Consider the following 17,307-nt stretch of genomic DNA (forward strand, 5'->3'; position numbering starts at 1 on the left):
ATAAGTATTCAGACCCTTTACTCAGTACTTTGTTGGCAGCGATTACAGCCTCGAGTCTTCATGAGTATGACTATAAGCTTGGCACACATGTATTTGGGGAGTTTCTCCCATTCTTCTCAGCAGATCCTCAAGCTCTGTCAGGTTGGATGGGGAGTGTCGCTGCACAGCTATTTTCAGGTCTCTCCAGAGATGTTCGATCAGGTTCAAGTCAGGCTCTGGCTCTGGCTGGGCCACTCAAGGACATTGAGACTTGTCCCGAAGCCAATTCTGTGTTGTCTTGTCTGTGTGCTTAGGGTCATTGTCCTGTTGGAAGGTGAACCTTCTCCCCAGTCTGAGGTCTTGAGCGCTCTGGAGCAGGTTTTCATCAAGGAGCTCTGTACTTTGCTCCGTTCATCTTTCCTTCGATCCTGACTAGTCTCCCTGTCCCTGCCACTGAAAAACATCCCCACAGCATGATGCAGTCACCACCATGCTTCACCATAGAGATGGTGCCTGGTTTTATCCAGATGTGACACTTGCCATTCAGACCAAAGAGTTCAATCTTGGTGTCATCACAGACACAATCCTGTCTCAGAGCTCTACAAACAATTCCATCGACCTCATGGCTTGGTTTTTGCTGACATGCACTGTCAACTGTGGGACAATATATAAAACAGGTGTGTGCCTTTCCAAATCATTTGAATTTACCACAGGTGGACTCCAATCAAGTTGTAGAAACAGCTCAAGGATGATCAATGGAACCAGCATGCACCTGAGCTCAATTGAGTCTCATAGCAAAGGGTCTGAATACTTATGTAAATAAGGTATTTCTAAAAACCTGTTTTCGCTTTGTCATTATGGGGTATTGTGTGTAGATTATAATATGGGAAAAAATTATTTAATTTTAGAATAAGGCTGTAACGTAACAAAATATAGAAAGTGAAGGGGTCTGAACTTTCTGAATGCACTGTATGTATGCGAGTATATACACACACTCCACTCGATTCAGCTCAGAGGCACTCCCTATAGTTAGATTAGGCGGTGTTAGTTGACAAGATTTGTTTTCTATGCATCTACCTATTAGAATCAACGCTATACACCTTTAAAAAATAACCGCCCGATCATCGTACATTTCACGGAAGACATCTTTAAAAAGCAAGTCTCCCTCGTTCGTCCCCGGACTAGCAGGACAAGGAGGCCCAGGTGACGTCCTTTAGAGTGTTCTCGTCCCCCTGTCTTTCTGTAGTTGTCTAGTTGTACAGGGAGTCTTTAAGTAGGTTGTCAGAGGGCTCTCGGCCCATCTTTCATTCCTCTGTTGTTTCCGAGATGGTGTCTCTCTCACCTTCCCTCTGACGCTTCATGTAGAGTTCATCAGCAGTGGGTGAGCAGAAACATCATCTCCTCCTTCTGTCCATCCCCCTCGTCCTCCTGCTCCAGAAAATAAACCCATCCGCCATGTACACGTCTGTCCGTTTGCAGGAGGTGGTAGGGTGAAAGGTCAGATCTTCTCGTCTGTCATCTCCAGGAACTGTGCGTAGACGTCTCGGGAACACTCCCCCTTCTGATTGAACAGGAACTTGTAGTAGCTGCCATCAGCACAAATGGCTGAGGAGAGAGAGAGGTCCCAATAAGAGACCATACATCAGCTATATTCTCAAATAAAACTTTTTTTATAGAAAAGTATCCATAAATTTAACACAGTAAAATGAGTCAATGGTGTCAACAATAAAACAATCAAATAAGTGGTGTCAAGTCAACAATAATATACAGTACCAGTCAAGTTTGGACACACTTACTCATTCAAAAGCTTTTCTTCCTTTTTTACTATTTTCTACATTGTAGAATAATAGTGAAGATGTCAAAACTATGAATTAACACATAGTGAATCGTGTAAAAACCAAAAAATATATTTTCGATACTTCAAAATAGCCACCCTTTCTTTGCCCTGATGACAGCTTTGCACAGTCTTGGCATTCTCTCAACCAGCTTCACCTGGAATGCTTTTCCAACGGTCTTCCAACAGGAGTTCCCACATATGCGGAGCACTTGTTGGCTGCTTTTCCTTCACTCTGCGGTCCAACTCATCCTAAACCATCTCAATTGGGTTGAGGTTAGATGATTGTGGAGGCCAGGTCATTTGATGCAGCACTCCATCACTCTCCTTCTTAGTCAAATAGCCCGTACACAGCCTGGAGGTGTGTTGGGTCATTGTCCTGTCGAAAAACAGTTGAAAGCCCCACTAAGCGCAAACCAGATGGGATGGTAGCCATGCTGGTTAAGTGTGCCTTGAATTCTAAATAAATCACTGACAGTGTCACCAGCAAAGCACCGTCACACCTCCTCCATTATTCATGGTGGGAACCACACATGCAGAGATCATCTATTCACCTACTCTGCATCTCACAAAAGACACGGCAGTTGGAACCAAAAATCTAAAATTTGGACTCATCAGACCAGGACAGATTTCCACTGGTCTAATGTCCATTGCTCGTGTTTCTTGGCCCAAGCAAGTCTCTTCTTATTTTTGCTGTCCTTTAGTAGTGGTTTCTTTGCAGCAATTCGACCATGAAGGCCTGATTCACGCAGTCTCCTCTGAACTGTTGATGTGTCTGTTACTTGAACTCTGTGAAGCATTTATTTGAGCTGCAATCTGAGGTGCAGTTAACTCTAATGAACTCATCCTCTGCAGCAGAGGTAACTCTGAAAATGCAAAGAGTGTGCAAAACTGTCAAGGCAAAGGGTGGCTACTTTGAAGAATCTCAAATGTAAAAAATATTTTGATTTGTTTTAACACTTTTGTTTGGTTACTATGTTATTTCATAGTTTTGATGTCTTCACTACTATTCTACAATGTAGAAAATAGTCAAAATCAAGCAAAACCCTGGAATGAGTAGGTGTGTCCAAACCTTTGACTGTTACTGTATGTGTCAATATGGAAGAAATGTCACTCTGAATCCTTCTATAAACACTGGGCAGGAAGTAGCTGGAGTATGTATAGCTCATGACTGCACTGGGCTCTGTTCCAGAGGTCTGCCAACACAAACAAGTACTCAGAGAGAGATACTACCTCACACACACACACGCATTACTCACCTATGACAGAGTTGGGTTCTGTTCCGAAGGAACACACACACGGCGAGTTTGATGGAACCTGGAACTTGGAGAAGCTCCACTTGGAGCTGAAGTACTTAGGAAGGAAACTGGCCGAGGCTAGGCTAAGAATAAAAGGAAACAACAAATGATTCCGGGATGGGTTTGGAATTACAGGAAGCACTGGTAAGGATTGGAGAATGGGTTTGGAATGGTGGCTGGTTTAAAGATTAACATTGAAAAACAATGTGCTCACTTTTAAGTTATTCCTCCAAAAGAACAGGGTGTTTATCCTTGAACAGTCAATAAGACACCTCTCTCAAAAAGAGTTTCATCACCACTGCCACTCATCTCTGACCACATGTGCAACAAGGCACTACATACACTTTTAATCAATGTTGCAGAATTTGGACTTTGGTTAAGAGATCAAGTTGACAGTGCAGGGAAAGGTTAAATGTTTGTCTCAGACCAACCTGGACTGTTTGTTCCTCTTGGGGTCCTCTGCAGCGAATATGTGGACTGTACCGTGGTCACTAGACACACAGATGAGGGACGCATCCTGGTTGAAATTGATGCTGGGGAGGGGAAATAAGTTACCAAACAGGACTATAACAAGCAACTTACTTAATGTAGTTATCGTACCTAGCAACCTTAAGACAGGTACAGTAACTGTAAATCACTCTGGAGCAGAGCGTCTGCTAAATGACTCAAATGTAAACATTAAGCCAGGTGTACACTACACGATTTAGCTGTCCCAGACAAGTTTGAGATCGGAGACAAAATCCCCATGTCGTTGCCTAGTCGGGGCGTGCGACCTCCATCAATGCTTGTTTAATGTGAGCGGGTCAAAGACTCAATCGGAGGGCCACCGACCTCGTCTTTGAACAGTTTCAGACGTCCTCATATTTTCAAACATGTCAAATCAAATCTTACACGTGGTTAGCAGATGTTATTGCGGGTGTAGCGAATTGCTTGTGCTTCTAGCTCCGACAGTGCAGTAATATCTAACAAACTACACAACATGTACCCAATACACACAACTCTAAGTAGGAATGAATTAAGACCATATACATATGGACGAGCGATGTCAGAGTGGAATGGACTAAGATACAGTAGAATAGTATAGAATACAGTATATACATATGAGAATGCAGTATATGTAAACATTATTAAGTGACTAAGATACCGTAGAATAGTATAAAATACAGTATATACATACGAGATGAGTAATGCCAGTGGTGGCCAGTGATTTCTATAGGCAGCAGCCTCTAATGTGCTAGTGATGGCTGTTAACAGTCTGATGGCCTTGAAATAGAAGCCATTTTTCAGTCTCTCGGTCCCAGCTTTGATGCACCTGTACTGACCTCGCCTTCTGGATGATAGCGGGGTGAACAGGCAGTGGCTCGGGTGGTTGATGTCCTTGATGATCTTTTTGGCCTTCCTGTGACATCAGGTGCTGTAGGTGTCCTGGAGGGCAGGTAGTTTGCCCCCAGTAATGCGTTGGGCAGATGCATTGGGCGGTGGGCAGATGTTTGATTTTATCTGCACAAAATCTCCAATGCTCTTGTAGTGTGAGATGTGCAACAACACGTTTTGAGAGCGGTGATCAGCAATAGCCAATGAGTGCTCACCAGAGAAGAAGCCAGTGAGGTGATGACGTTGTTTTGCATCACCCAGAATGTGTACTCTCAAGCAGAACGATGACTACTACTAGTACGCATTTGTACTCGCCTTTAATAAAAGCCAAAGTGTCAAATCGTTGCAGCTCTGAAGTTCACAAGCAATGTTATTCAATTCAAAAGGTTAGCTAGATATTTCAACTCTGTATGGCGAGCGTGAATGTCTGACTGAACGTTTTTGAGGCTGCTTTGAGCCACAGCTCGTAGCTACGTTAAATCTAACCACATCATTGTTTTCGCGAGACAGCGCGGTTAGCGAGAAAACCTCAAGACCAAGCCACATGGTTTAGTGTGCCCACCACTATGTTGGCAACACAAAAACAAACTGAAGGAAAGAGGGTTGTTTAATGTCAGGATTTAGAAAGTTGTGTAGTGTCCACCCGGCTTTAGAGCATTTCTCACATCTAACTTCAGATGAAGAAAAGGCCCAGGTCGGTTGTTCTCACCAGTAGATGTTAGCAGCCTGTGACCCTCGCCTCAACTCCTGAATCAGGTGGCCTGCCATGGTGTCAAATATTCTGATCAGGGTCCCCTGGAGAGAAATAAACAAAGGCACAGAGACACAGCGTTGGGAGTTGGTCACCCCTAGTCTTCAAGCAACAAGGACAACCAATGCTAGATATAAAAATCCTAAGGCACTGTCTAGGCCCAGGAGTAGTGTTAAAAGGGTTAAGCCAATGAGTAGTTCTAAAGGGGTTGTAATACTTTCTCGGAGGCAGTGGCTATCCTGGTTCCCTGCAGGTTGAGGGCGATGCAACACAGCGCCCCCTCGTGGGCGGGGATATCCACTGGAGGCTTCTCTGTGTTGGCAAGGTCTACGATCTGCACGTGCCCAGAGTGGGTCCCCGGGAACGCCAGCAGAGAGTTGTTACTGTTGGGACAGAGCACACACAGACCTGGGGGAGGAGGGAGAGGAGTTATGGATATAGTCATGAAGAGAGAAAGAGAGAGACAGAGAGAGCAAAAGAGAGAGAGGAAAGGAGAAGAGCAAAAGAGAGAATGTGTCAATGGCTACACATTACAACCATGTAACACTCTTGTGAGGGTTGTGTGTTTACATCAATTATGAGTGTGTCCAATATATTTAGCAGAGAGAGAGCGAGAGAGAGAAGCTAGGATACATTACAGCCATTTAATATTCTTGTGAAAATGGTTTGTTTACTTAAATGATGGGCGTGTCTAATGCATCTGGCAGGCTGGTTAGGAATCTGAGAGCTGCAGTAGACAGTAGCTGGACTGTCTGTGTAGTAGTACTGACCTTTGGGATTATAGCAGGTCTCAAACACATGCAGCTGATGAGGGTTGTGGGTGAACGTGAACACTTTGATCATAGAGTCCAGGACCACCACGATCCTGAGGACATCAGAGAGATGCAGACATTAGGCTCAAGACTGAGAAAAGGGAGAGATCTGGCCCACTAGCATACAGCAATCTAATGGGGAAACATTGGTGAGAAAACATTTCACTACTCCTGACACCAACATATTACCTTCTGACATTCCCTTTAATGTTACCTAAAAAGGTGAACATCTTAACAGTCATAAACCACATAAGTAGTACTTTTAAGTATTTTTTTACTTAAGTACTTTACACCACTGTTCCCTATACAGTGCACTACAATACTTCCAACCAGATTGCTGTGTCATTGTGTCAAATTCCTCCTGAAGGAGCAGCCATTGATGATGAAATCAATCCCGGCAGTGTGAAACACAAAGATTGCATTCCTGGTTGGTCGGTAAAATGCTCAAAGAGGGAGTTAAAGTGGTACTAACTTCTTACTTCATTTGTACTGGCACGCAACACTGCTAATAGAGACACATTTAAGGGAAGAAACAGGGTGGGGAGTGTTCCTACCTGTCCCTTCGAAGCTTCACTGCTTTGACCTCCGTGGAGAACTCGATTTCTATAACCGTCTTTTTCTTCAGGTCATCCCAGATCATCACTGGAGGAAAACATCAGAGGACATGGTGGGAATTACAACCGACAAGACCAACATGACACGATGACGTTTGTCTCTAGTGCCAGACCAATGTAAGGAAATAACTAGATAAAAGGTCACTGTGATGGAAAAAGTCTACCACTGGGAGATCATTTTGGGGGTTCCAAAATATATTATTTCATAATGCTCATATTACATATGTGACGGAAAGTTCAACACAAGAACCACACACACAGTAACCACCATACCTTTGTTAGGTGGGTATTTGGGCTTTTTTCCTCCTCCAACCAGCGCTAGGTAGTTACACCTGAACAGCATCTCCACATGCCCGACCCCGCCCTCCATGAACTCTGGAAGACACATATAATCACCTCATTGGCCATTAAGCTGTCAATCTGGCGGGTGGCGAATAAACTGAGCCAATGAGAATCAAGGGTGTCGCCTAAAAAAACACCGCAATTATCCAAACCATTATTCCAATAAGATCTATAAAATGTGACTAGAGAGATCCGTCCCTGACAAGGAGAATTTAAATAGTTTTAATATCTCAAAGTTTTACTAAATAGCAAACAACTCTTCACTCCATCTGCATATTATAGCAAACCTTTACAGCATGCATGAGGCATCACTGTAATAAAAATTACTGTAGTGCTGGTGTTATTTAGACCCATATCAACAAAAGCCTGCACACCCTGCAGCAACCCTCCAGAACCAGGTTAGGCCATCCCTGGCCTATACTATAGGCTAATCCTTTCCCTACAGTACAGTAAGCCATTTCCTATTATGACTTTGGACCAGGTCATGTGAGGAGTCACATGTGCAGGGCTCAGTGGCGGAATGATTAACTTCCTCATTTAGCCTTCCTCATCCAACCAGAGCACCAACCCAGCCACAGACAGACAGATCCATCTCATCTCACACACATCAGGAGCGGGAAGGAAGTACCTTGGCTCTCGCTGTCACAATGCTGTGCCCCTGTGTGCAGCAGAATGGCCTCGATTTACTGCAAGCAATGCTAGTGACCCATTGAGTTTATTTACATATCAACAAAATGGCTACACAAGAACTTTTGATTAACAGTAAACCGTGGAAACAGGCACATTATGATGAATGAATCATGATTATCAGAAAGGATATGTTTGATACACTTCTAATTATGATTGTATGTTTCATATTTGCAGTACAGTCATTATTTCTTTACATATATTTACCTTGTTTTTCTTTCTCTTTGAGTGGATCTGTGTTGTACACTCTAAACCCATTCTCCATTCCGCAAGCAAAGCATCCTGGAAGGAGCACCGACAGACAATACCAATGGTTAAAGCAACCCTGATCAAAGCTAGGTCCAAATTCACAGTGAATGAATAACCACAATATTTATCCAACTTCAAAGACATCATGATTATGAGGGAGATAAACTATGGACAGTCTATGCTTCCAGTCAGGTTCTCTCTCTTTCCTATCAGATTTGGAGCATGTCCTACGACTCCGGTAACCTGAAGTTGCCTGCGAGGAATGAGCACACAGTGATCATTGAGCAGTGTTGGAATATTAGCTAACAGTCATTGCTTTGTTTGGAGGGAGACCCATTCATTCACTGCTCAGGGAAGAAAAGCTGACTAGGGCCACCCCACCCACTCCTACACCCGACCCACACACACTGGTACCAAGCTTGTACCTGTCACATGTCTGTCTGCCTAGACTGATATGAAATTGTACTATCTGATTCTGCATATGTTATGAGTTTTAAAAGGAAGGTATATTGTGCACTTGACCAAGTTTGATGTGTAAAACATAATTAGTCTTTCCCCTGCCAATTCTAGGGCTACACTCACTAACTAAACACTGGATCATCATACTCACAGCTTGAGCTAGCTTTTGATGTACAGTAAACTATTTAGTAGTATCTTAGCAGTTGTCAAACTAAAGTTCTAACCACAGATAAAGGGGGCAGTTCTATATTTGTTATAACCATGATTTGTTCCATATAACGTTAAATATGTAGCTACAATAGCTAGCTAGCTAACGACAGAGATAAAAATGATAAAATGTTACAACCCTGCAAGCGTATAGCTACTGTTGACTGTAAATGAATATTTGTTTATTTGACGTTAGCCACAACATTAGCGCTATCTTGTGGAACAGTAGAACCCCCCACAGCTGTATTTCCGGCCAGCTAACGTTACGTTGTTAGCTGATGCTAGCGTATTATTAAAATCTAAAACGTGAGAGCCCAACATATCCATGATATTTAGCTCTTAATATGATTAAAGATCTGAGTTTCATGTAATACCATTTAGTTTGCTCAAATGACAATCCAATCACTTGTATTTCACAACAACTGAATAATGCTAACGTTAGCTAGACATAACTAACTAGCTTAGGCTGGATGTAATGCTGCGTTCATAACCAAGTGGGAAGGTGGTATTTACCACATACGACTGACATCCCAAATTGTCCCTCCTACTAGTGGGAAACTCATCTATCATCGCTGAGCTCCACATGCTGACCTTTATCTAGCGGAGAAATTACCTTGAGAACAGCATTTTTGGCAGGTTAAATAAAACATTATTTATAAAAAGCAATATATTAATACGTTTTTGAACATATAATAAGTTTACAAGCATGACAGCTGTCCTTTTAGTTTATGGTTGACACAGATTGTTGGCAATTAGCAAATCTGAGTTTATTAACGAGTCAAAGCACGTGAATGCATCCAACAGAGTGTTATCCAGGAAGCAGGTTTGAGGAGCTGGCGAGGTAACTTTGGTCAACTCGGGATAACCGGCCATACAAAAGTGGCTCACCTTTTAGCCAGGTAAACAAACCTGCTCCAGGGCAGGCTAACTCACTGCTCACTCCAATTGCACTGAATGAAATGACTGAGCTGCGAGTTGAGGAGCAATTCAATCAGATTCCCTCCCTCTTGCAAAGATCGCATCATCATTAAATATAGTTTTTGCCTTGGCAGCAACTAATGGGGATCATTATAAATACAAAGATGGCACTAGCGATAAGTAATAAAATAAAGACAGTGCTTCTAAATGCCTATTTCACACCATAGCCTGCTGAACTTGCAAGATAACTTTTCTTTAATTTGTATTTAGGCACAAATGAAAATGTGGCACTGACTCACCCAATAATTTCAATTTTAGCATTGTCTCAATGAAGAGTTCGACATTCGACTAGCCATGTGCGACATGTACAGGCAGTTACAAGCCTGCTAGAGTTAGCGGCAGGCGGAGGTGCAATATCCACTGTCGTAGTATGGATGAATCCTGAGCTGGAATGTGAAGTTAACTGAAATTAGTTAGCTTTAGGAAACACTGAATGGCGCATATTAGTGCTAGAGGCATCACTACAGACCCTGGTTCGATTCCATTCTGTATCACAACCGGCCGTGATTCAGAGTCCCATAGGGCGGCGCACAATTGGCCCAGTGACGTTAGGATTTGGCCGGGGTTGAGCGTCATTGTAAATAATCATTTGTTCTTAACTGACTTGCCTAGTTAAATCAAGGTTAAACAATGTTTTAAAGTAGATCTAGCTTGCTTTACGACGTCACAACTAGTAATTACCACCTTCCCACTTGGTTATGAATGCAGCATTACAGCCCGGCCTCAAAACGTCGTTAGCATGGCATCGACGACAGAACTGGCAACCAAAGAAGATTTCGATAAAGAAACAATTTCTCACCATGATCCTGGTTGAATCCCGCGTACAGTAGTCCGTTCCCATGTGCGTTTGATGGTAGTAAATTCATTATTTCGATCAGATAATCACAGTCGTGCGTTAGACAAATTTTCATAGAATGCTAGCTAGCTACCATTTCTCCTGTGCCAGAGCCAGTTAGGAAAAACAACACAGCTCTTGGTTCATCCAGGACGGTCAAAAGAGCACCGAGTGATCGAGTGGGAGTTTCATCAAATATGGTCGATAAATGAAGATAGTTCAATCAGGCCTTTTAGCATTGTCTGCTTAAGGGGATGGCACTCCCATAGACACTGCGATAGCAGTCAGCTTTCAGAGGTTCTAAAAGTTGGGAGAGGTCCGTGGAGGTACTGCATGGGGTCCGCGGTCAAATCTCAAAATATGTTTTACATTTCATTTTTTTAAATGAATAATACTAACAACAGATTAAACTACTTTTGGCCAAGGGATCCATGGAATAAGATTAAAGTGTGTAATAGAGACACAGTGAAGGTGTCATAATTCCCATAAAATCTAGCGGTCAAACAGGAAAATGGTTTCAATCGTTTTTCCACCATTCATTTTTTCCCATAGGGGATTTTAGAAACACTTAAAATAAGGACAGTGTTTTGTGTAGGTTTACCCTGGCGTGACGTTTTGATAACTGCGCAAATCTCTCCTGGACAAGGTAACTTATCAATATATTTGCCTGTAATTACCCGCAAAAATGAAATGCTAATGTGGCTATCAAACGGAAAGTACTACACATCCATCCTGTCGCAAGCTTTGACAAGGTGGGAAAATCCTCCACATTTCTCCATGCAAGTAACCTAGGAGTCGATATTATAGCCTTTATAGTTTCTCATGTAAATTATTGATATTGTGGATTTCTCATGTGTATTCTTGTTTAGCATTTTTCAAATTACCTAGCTAGCTACCGTAGCCTTTTTAAAATTACTATAACTTTTTAAAATTACCTTTGCAGCTAACCTCTCCTTCGATCAGAAGCAAGAATGGTTCTGTGCTATGTACCGGATTGTAACCACAACTCCGATAAGTACACATGCATTTTATTGTTTACCAACCAATGTAAGCGAGAGGCTTTGCTGGAGCTGTGGGAGAAGGTAACCCCTGTTTGCTAGCTGCTGACAAGCTATTTTGGTTAGGTCAAAGATCTGTGGTTAACTAGATGCTTTTGAAAATGGTCTAGATATCCCCCGACTAGTTACGTGTACAACACACGTTACCATCCTTACAAGTAAAAAGAAAATCAGCATATGCTAGCATAATGACCTTTTTTTAATTTTGACGAATGTGCCTAACGTTAGTGATTAGCGCTAACTCGCTAATGTTAAATATTCACTAGCTAGCATGTGGGGTCTGGGGAAAAGTCTGACCACACGAACAGTGAGCGAAGGTTAACTAGCTGGCTAGCTAGCTCACAAAGCACTTGTGTGCTCAATATTTTGACATAGAAAACAAATGGTTTTGTTCCACGAGTGCATCTGTTGTGCATGACTAATCAAATGACCTGTGAAGTCAGTTTTACATGTCAGCAGGGATGGATTAAGCTAGCCCGAGTTCAGTACTTTTCACACTGGGCTAGTAGACAATCTGCCAAACTAGGCTGACATAGCAGTGACATTTTCACATGCCACAGATTTAGGACTTGAATGTTACCCGGGCTAGTTTAAATCTTGGTCTGCTGGACAGTGCCCAAAATGCTTATGTTCCATCCCTGCATGACAGTCCCTTTCAGACAACCTCCCTTATCAATGTTGGTCCTTCTCAGTGACCTCACGGCGGAGGGTTTTAACTTTCCTCTTGAGAATCAGAATCAGAAAGGATATATACAGTAGTATACAGTGCCAGTCAAACGTTTGGACACACCTACTCATTCAAGGGTTTTTCTTTATTTTTTACTATTTTCTAAATTGCTTAATAATAGTGAAGACATCAAAACTATGAAATAACACATGGAATCATGTAGTAATCAAAAAAGTGTTAAACATATTTTAGATTCTTCAAAGTAGCCACCCTTTGCCTTGATGACAGCTTTGCATTCTCTCAACTAGCTTCATGAGGTAGTCACCTGGAAGGCATTTCAAATAACAGGTGTGCCTTGTTAATTTGTGGAATTTCATTCCTTCTTAATGTGTTTGAGCCAATCATTTGTTGTGACAAGGTAGGGGTGGTATACAGAAGAGAGCCCTATATGGTAAAAGACCAATCCCATATTATGGCGCGAAGAGAAACGACAGTCCATCATTACTTTAAAACATGAAGATCAGTCAATCCAGAGAATTTCAAGAATTTAGCAAGTTTCTTCAAATGCAGTCGCAAAAATCATCAATCGCTATGATAAAACTGGCTCTCATGAGGACCGCCAGAGGAAAGGAAGACCCAGAGTTAACTTTGCTGCAGAGGATAACATTTATTAGAGTTACAAGCCTCAGAAATTGCAGCCCAAAGTAAATGCTTCACAGAGTTCAAGTAACTGACACATTACAACATCAACTGTTCAGAGGAGACTGAATTGCGGCAAAGAAACCACTAGTAAAGGACAACAATAGAAGAAGAGACTTGCTTGGGCCAAGAAACACGAGCAATGGACATTAGACCGGTGGAAATCTGTCCTTTGGTCTGATGAGTCCACATTTTTGATTTTTGGTTCCAACCGCCGTGTCTAGACAGAGTAGGTGAACGGATGATCTCTGCATGTGTGGTTCCCACCGTGAAGCATGGAGGAGGAGGTGTGATGTATGGGGGTGCTTTGAAGGTGACACTGTCTGTGATTTATTTAGAATTCAAGGCACACTTAACCAGCATGGCTACCACAGCATTCTGCAGTGATACGCCATCCCACCTGGTTTGCGCTTAGTTGGACTATCATTTGCTTTTCAACAGGAAAATGAGCCAACACACCTCCAGGCTGTGTAAGGGCTATTTGACCAAGGAGAGTGATTGCTGCATCAGATGACATGGCCTCCACAGTCACCCAACCTCAACCCAATTGAGATGGTTTGGGATGAGTTGGACCGTGGAGTGAAGGAAAAACATCAAGAAAGTGCTCAGCATATGTGGGAAGTCCTTCAAGACTGTTGGAAAAGCATTTCAGGTGAAGCTGGTTGAGAGAATGTCAAGAGTGTGCAAAGCTGTCATCAAGGCAAAGGGTTGCTACTTTGAATAATCTCAAATACAAAATATATTTTGATTTAACACTTTTGGTCACTACAAGTCTGTGGGTTATTGTATTTTAATATACTGTACATGTTACCATTTTAGGAATCAACTTAAAGTAAAGTTTTTTTTTTTTTTTGTCTTTCAGGTGGGCGGACCAGGTCTGCAGCTGCCATTTTCCGGTGGGAAAGAGAAATGGCCATGTTTTTACTAGGAAAGGAAGCTCATCCACCATTGCAGAAGAGGAAATGCCAGACTGTTGAATGAGAAACAAGAACAAACAATGAGGCATGAGGATTGGGTGTTGAGGGACCTCTTGCCACATTGTCCAAGCTGTGTTTGTGTTATGATAAACAATGTGTTTTCTGTCCAGATAAAGATGATACAGCATTGAAAAAGACCTACCACTGACCAAATGTGTCTTTGTTTTCCAGTCCAACAGGAGTGCATCCTTCAGACCATCCAGTACATGGACATCCTGTACCAGTCTGATCTGAGCGCGAGCTTTCAGTTGTAGAGACTACAGCACATTGACCCTGTGGACGGACAGGCCAATAACTCATCAAATATGATACAATACTGTGTAAAATATTGAATTTGTAGATGCATCTAGGGCTGTGGCCATCACAGTAATTTACTGTTAATTAACATAAACACATTAAAGCATTTCCTGGCTTCTACACAAGCCACAGATGCAGACCTTTGGAACATCTACATTTTTTTTTAAAAGTCTAATAAATCCATGTAATATAGCCTACACCTTCACAATAAATCCATGATTTATATTAGACAGGTCTAAAGAAACATCATATGAAGAAAATGTAGTCTATTTCAGAAGAACATAGTAGCATACTCAGAGTTGTTAGGTCCTTATCTGGCCATGCCAAATGGCTGTGGGCTACACTAGTTAATTTAGCAGAGAAGATTTGCTTAGAATTCCGTGGCATTATTTAATAGTATGAAGAATACAATTGAACAAAGCTGAAAGGATATTTTCTCCAAACGATTTGAGGGAGTGTTGAGTGGTTAACAAAGAAATAGGCATTCCTATTTGTACTTAATTTAGAGTTATTAATATAACTTTAGTAGCTCTACCAACATTGGGCTGTATGTTTAGATGTTTAATACATTGTAAGGCTGCGTGATGCGACTCTAATGATGATTTGAAAAAAGTAGCTTGAAAGGCATGAGCTCCGCTTAGTTTTTTTGCCCCGGCTGAACACTACATCAGTCGTTCACAGTTTGACAAGCACTTGATAATGCCTAGAATTTCACGGTGGCAGCCCTTCTGTGTGGCCGAAATGCACCCTAAAAAAAATCCATGCCTTTTACGGCCTGTGGCCGTTGTGTCCTTCTCCCTGAGTGCTGAGCACTCTATTTTTTTATTTCACCTTTATTTAACCAGGTAGGCTAGTTGAGAACAAGTTCTCATTTGCAACTGCGACCTGGCCAAGATAAAGCAAAGCAGTGTGACACAGACAACAACACAGTTACACATGGAGTAAACAATAAACAAGCCAATAACACAAACAAGTCAATGACAGTAGAGAAAATAAAGTCTATATACAGTGTGTGCAAAAGGCATGAGGAAGTAGGCAATAAATAGGCCATAGGAGCGAATAATTACAATTTAGCAGATTAACACTGGAGTGATAAATGAGCAGATGATGTGCAAGTAGAGATACTGGTGTGCAAAAGAGCAGAAAAGGAAATCAAATAAAAACAGTATGGGGATGAGGAAGGTAGATTGGGTGGGCTATTTACAGATGGACTATGTACAACTGCAGTGATCGGTTAACTGCTCAGATAGATGATGTCTAAAGTTGGTGAGGGAAATAAAAGTCTCAAATTTCAGCGATTTTTGCAATTCGTTCCAGTCACTCTGAATCACTGTTCACTCACATCACTCTCCATCATGTGATCGGGTCTTTCTCACAGGCTACAAGTGAAGACAGACACATCGGAGACGCAACTGCGCATTACCATTGGCTTCCCTGAAAATAGGTACTGACAAGAGAAGCAATATGAGTCTGTCAAAGGTCATCACACGGGATTGGGACGGTGATGGAGGTTTTGGTGGTCCACACAATGAAGAAGGTGTCCCTTCTAGTGATTTGGTGCCAGGATGGTCTTCACAGAGGAAATAATACCCTCCCTCCTTGATATAGAAATCCTTTGACTTCACTGCATCTTCAATGGTAAGGTCCCTTGCACCATAGGGACACTTGACTTCCATCACTGCTGTGGTGCCAACCAGACCATCTGGTGAGGCACCCAGGATCCCAGACCCAGTGACCCAAAGCCCTGGCTCATGTACATCCATCTCTGTAGCCATTTTGAATGCCTTGATGCATCTTCGTTATCTGTGCCCCACTTTACAGACAACACCCCATCCATTGACTGATATGTGGACCCTTTTTAGCAGCGAGGGAGAAATGAGCTTGGCCCTAACCACTGCTCCATAATTGCTAGCAGTCAACCTCCCTCTCCTAATGTTGTGCCAGTTGGTGTTGGTGCGCTGTCCAACTGGTGCCTGCCATATAGCCTCCTGCTGCTCCATCCACAGCGCTATGCCAGACAGGATGCCTGCATGCCCCAGTTGCCCTTGTTTTTTAATAATGTATGTTACAGACTGAGATGACAGGGAAGGTAGTGGTTGTTCTGGCTCAGGTTCAAGGAGTCATGCCATTCCACTGAACCTTCCCAAGAGACGGTTCCTTAACCACTCCTCTGTGGGCTCTAGGGACAGAGGGTTGTAGTGTTCGGCACAGCTTGCTTCCTCCACCATACTGCTGATATTGTGAACCGCCCAAATAGGCTGCGTAGCTACACTTATGAGCTCCATGGAGGCATTCGCATGTGTTAGAGAGAATCCCCTGGTCACCTATAGAGACCTGCTAAGAGGAAGGATGTTAAATGCCACATGCCTTTCCATACATGACTTTGAAAACCATGAAATGCATTTGTTGTAAGAAATGTGCTATATAAATAAAGTTTGATTTGATTGATGACATTAAAGCTGTAAAATATTTAATTAACTTTTTCCTGAGGAAAAGTGCAGTTTTTCCATAAACTTTTAATTGATAACATGACACATCAAAAGTCGGACTGAAGTCTAATAAAACAGCCCCCATAATCTTTTAATCAATTTCTCTCAGCCAATCATCAGTCATTTCTGGAAGTGCTGTGCTTGTTGAAATGTCCTTCCCTAGTGTGCTGAAAGTCTGTTTACTGTAAAATAAGATTGTATCTGGTCAAACACAATTTTTTGTAAACGTTTACTACGGGTTGGTAACAGGCTGATTGGTTGGCTATTTGAGTCAGTAAAGGGGGCTTTACTATTCTTAGGTAGAGGAATGGCTTTTGCTTCCCTCCAAGCCTGGGGGCACACACATTCTGGCAAGCTTAAATTGAAAATATGGCAAATAGGAGTGTTGGGAAAAAAGAGGAATGGTAGTCGCAACCCGAGTGTATGGCAGATATAACTGCATTATTATTAGTATCCACCAGAGACAGACTTTGAGCTTCATTAGATTACATTTAGCTAACCATGTAGGTTGCTACACTACATGGCCGAAACTATGTGGACACCCATTCAAATGAGTGGATTTGGCTATTTAAGCCACACCTGTTGCTGACAGGTGTATAAAATTGATCACACAGCCATGCTATCGCCATAGACAAACAAACCACTGCACCACTCGAGATCTGTTGCTCTGTTGATCTGTTGCGACCGGGAGACCCATGAGG

At 42.3% G+C, this 17,307-nt stretch overlaps 1 protein-coding gene and 1 long non-coding RNA gene across 6 annotated transcripts; one reads left to right on the plus strand and one right to left on the minus strand.

The window, feature by feature from the left end:
- Positions 1 to 888: 888 nt before the first annotated feature.
- Positions 889 to 10,700, minus strand: LOC110498903 (WD repeat domain phosphoinositide-interacting protein 3). Of its 5 annotated transcripts, none has more exons than XM_021575599.2 (11): positions 10,384 to 10,700; positions 7,899 to 7,973; positions 7,633 to 7,662; positions 6,936 to 7,037; positions 6,603 to 6,690; positions 6,007 to 6,101; positions 5,454 to 5,644; positions 5,195 to 5,280; positions 3,543 to 3,644; positions 3,073 to 3,194; positions 889 to 1,584 (listed from the first exon to the last, which is right to left on the minus strand). In XM_021575599.2, exons 1-11 carry the CDS (start codon positions 10,493 to 10,495, stop codon positions 1,478 to 1,480), a joined length of 1,110 nt encoding a protein of 369 aa, XP_021431274.2. In that variant the 5' UTR covers positions 10,496 to 10,700; the 3' UTR covers positions 889 to 1,477. The 5 variants fall into 5 exon arrangements, with proteins under 5 accessions (XP_021431274.2, XP_021431278.1, XP_036811597.1 ...); XM_021575603.2 differs by having other exon boundaries at positions 7,611 to 7,662; XM_036955702.1 differs by having other exon boundaries at positions 7,633 to 7,702; positions 10,384 to 10,521.
- On the plus strand, positions 10,666 to 14,254 carry LOC110498904. The gene is made up of 3 exons (XR_002469891.2): positions 10,666 to 11,171; positions 11,363 to 11,501; positions 13,706 to 14,254. It is a non-coding gene; the product is annotated as an uncharacterized LOC110498904 (long non-coding RNA).
- Positions 14,255 to 17,307: the final 3,053 nt, after the last annotated feature.

This window comes from Oncorhynchus mykiss, chromosome 20, assembly GCF_013265735.2.
Source record: "Oncorhynchus mykiss isolate Arlee chromosome 20, USDA_OmykA_1.1, whole genome shotgun sequence".
Lineage (NCBI taxonomy): Eukaryota > Metazoa > Chordata > Actinopteri > Salmoniformes > Salmonidae > Oncorhynchus > Oncorhynchus mykiss.

Bases quoted from the DNA above. Each gene is read 5' to 3' on its own strand.
- LOC110498903 (XM_021575599.2), bottom strand. From the start codon at position 10,495: ATGAAAATTTGTCTAACGCACGACTGTGATTATCTGATCGAAATAATG. The intron at 5,645-6,006 runs GTCAGTACTACT...CTCCTCCCCCAG, and splicing joins GACCTGCTATAATCCCAAAG to GTCTGTGTGTGCTCTGTCCC. The intron at 3,645-5,194 runs GTGAGAACAACC...TCCCCTCCCCAG, and splicing joins CAGGCTGCTAACATCTACTG to CATCAATTTCAACCAGGATG.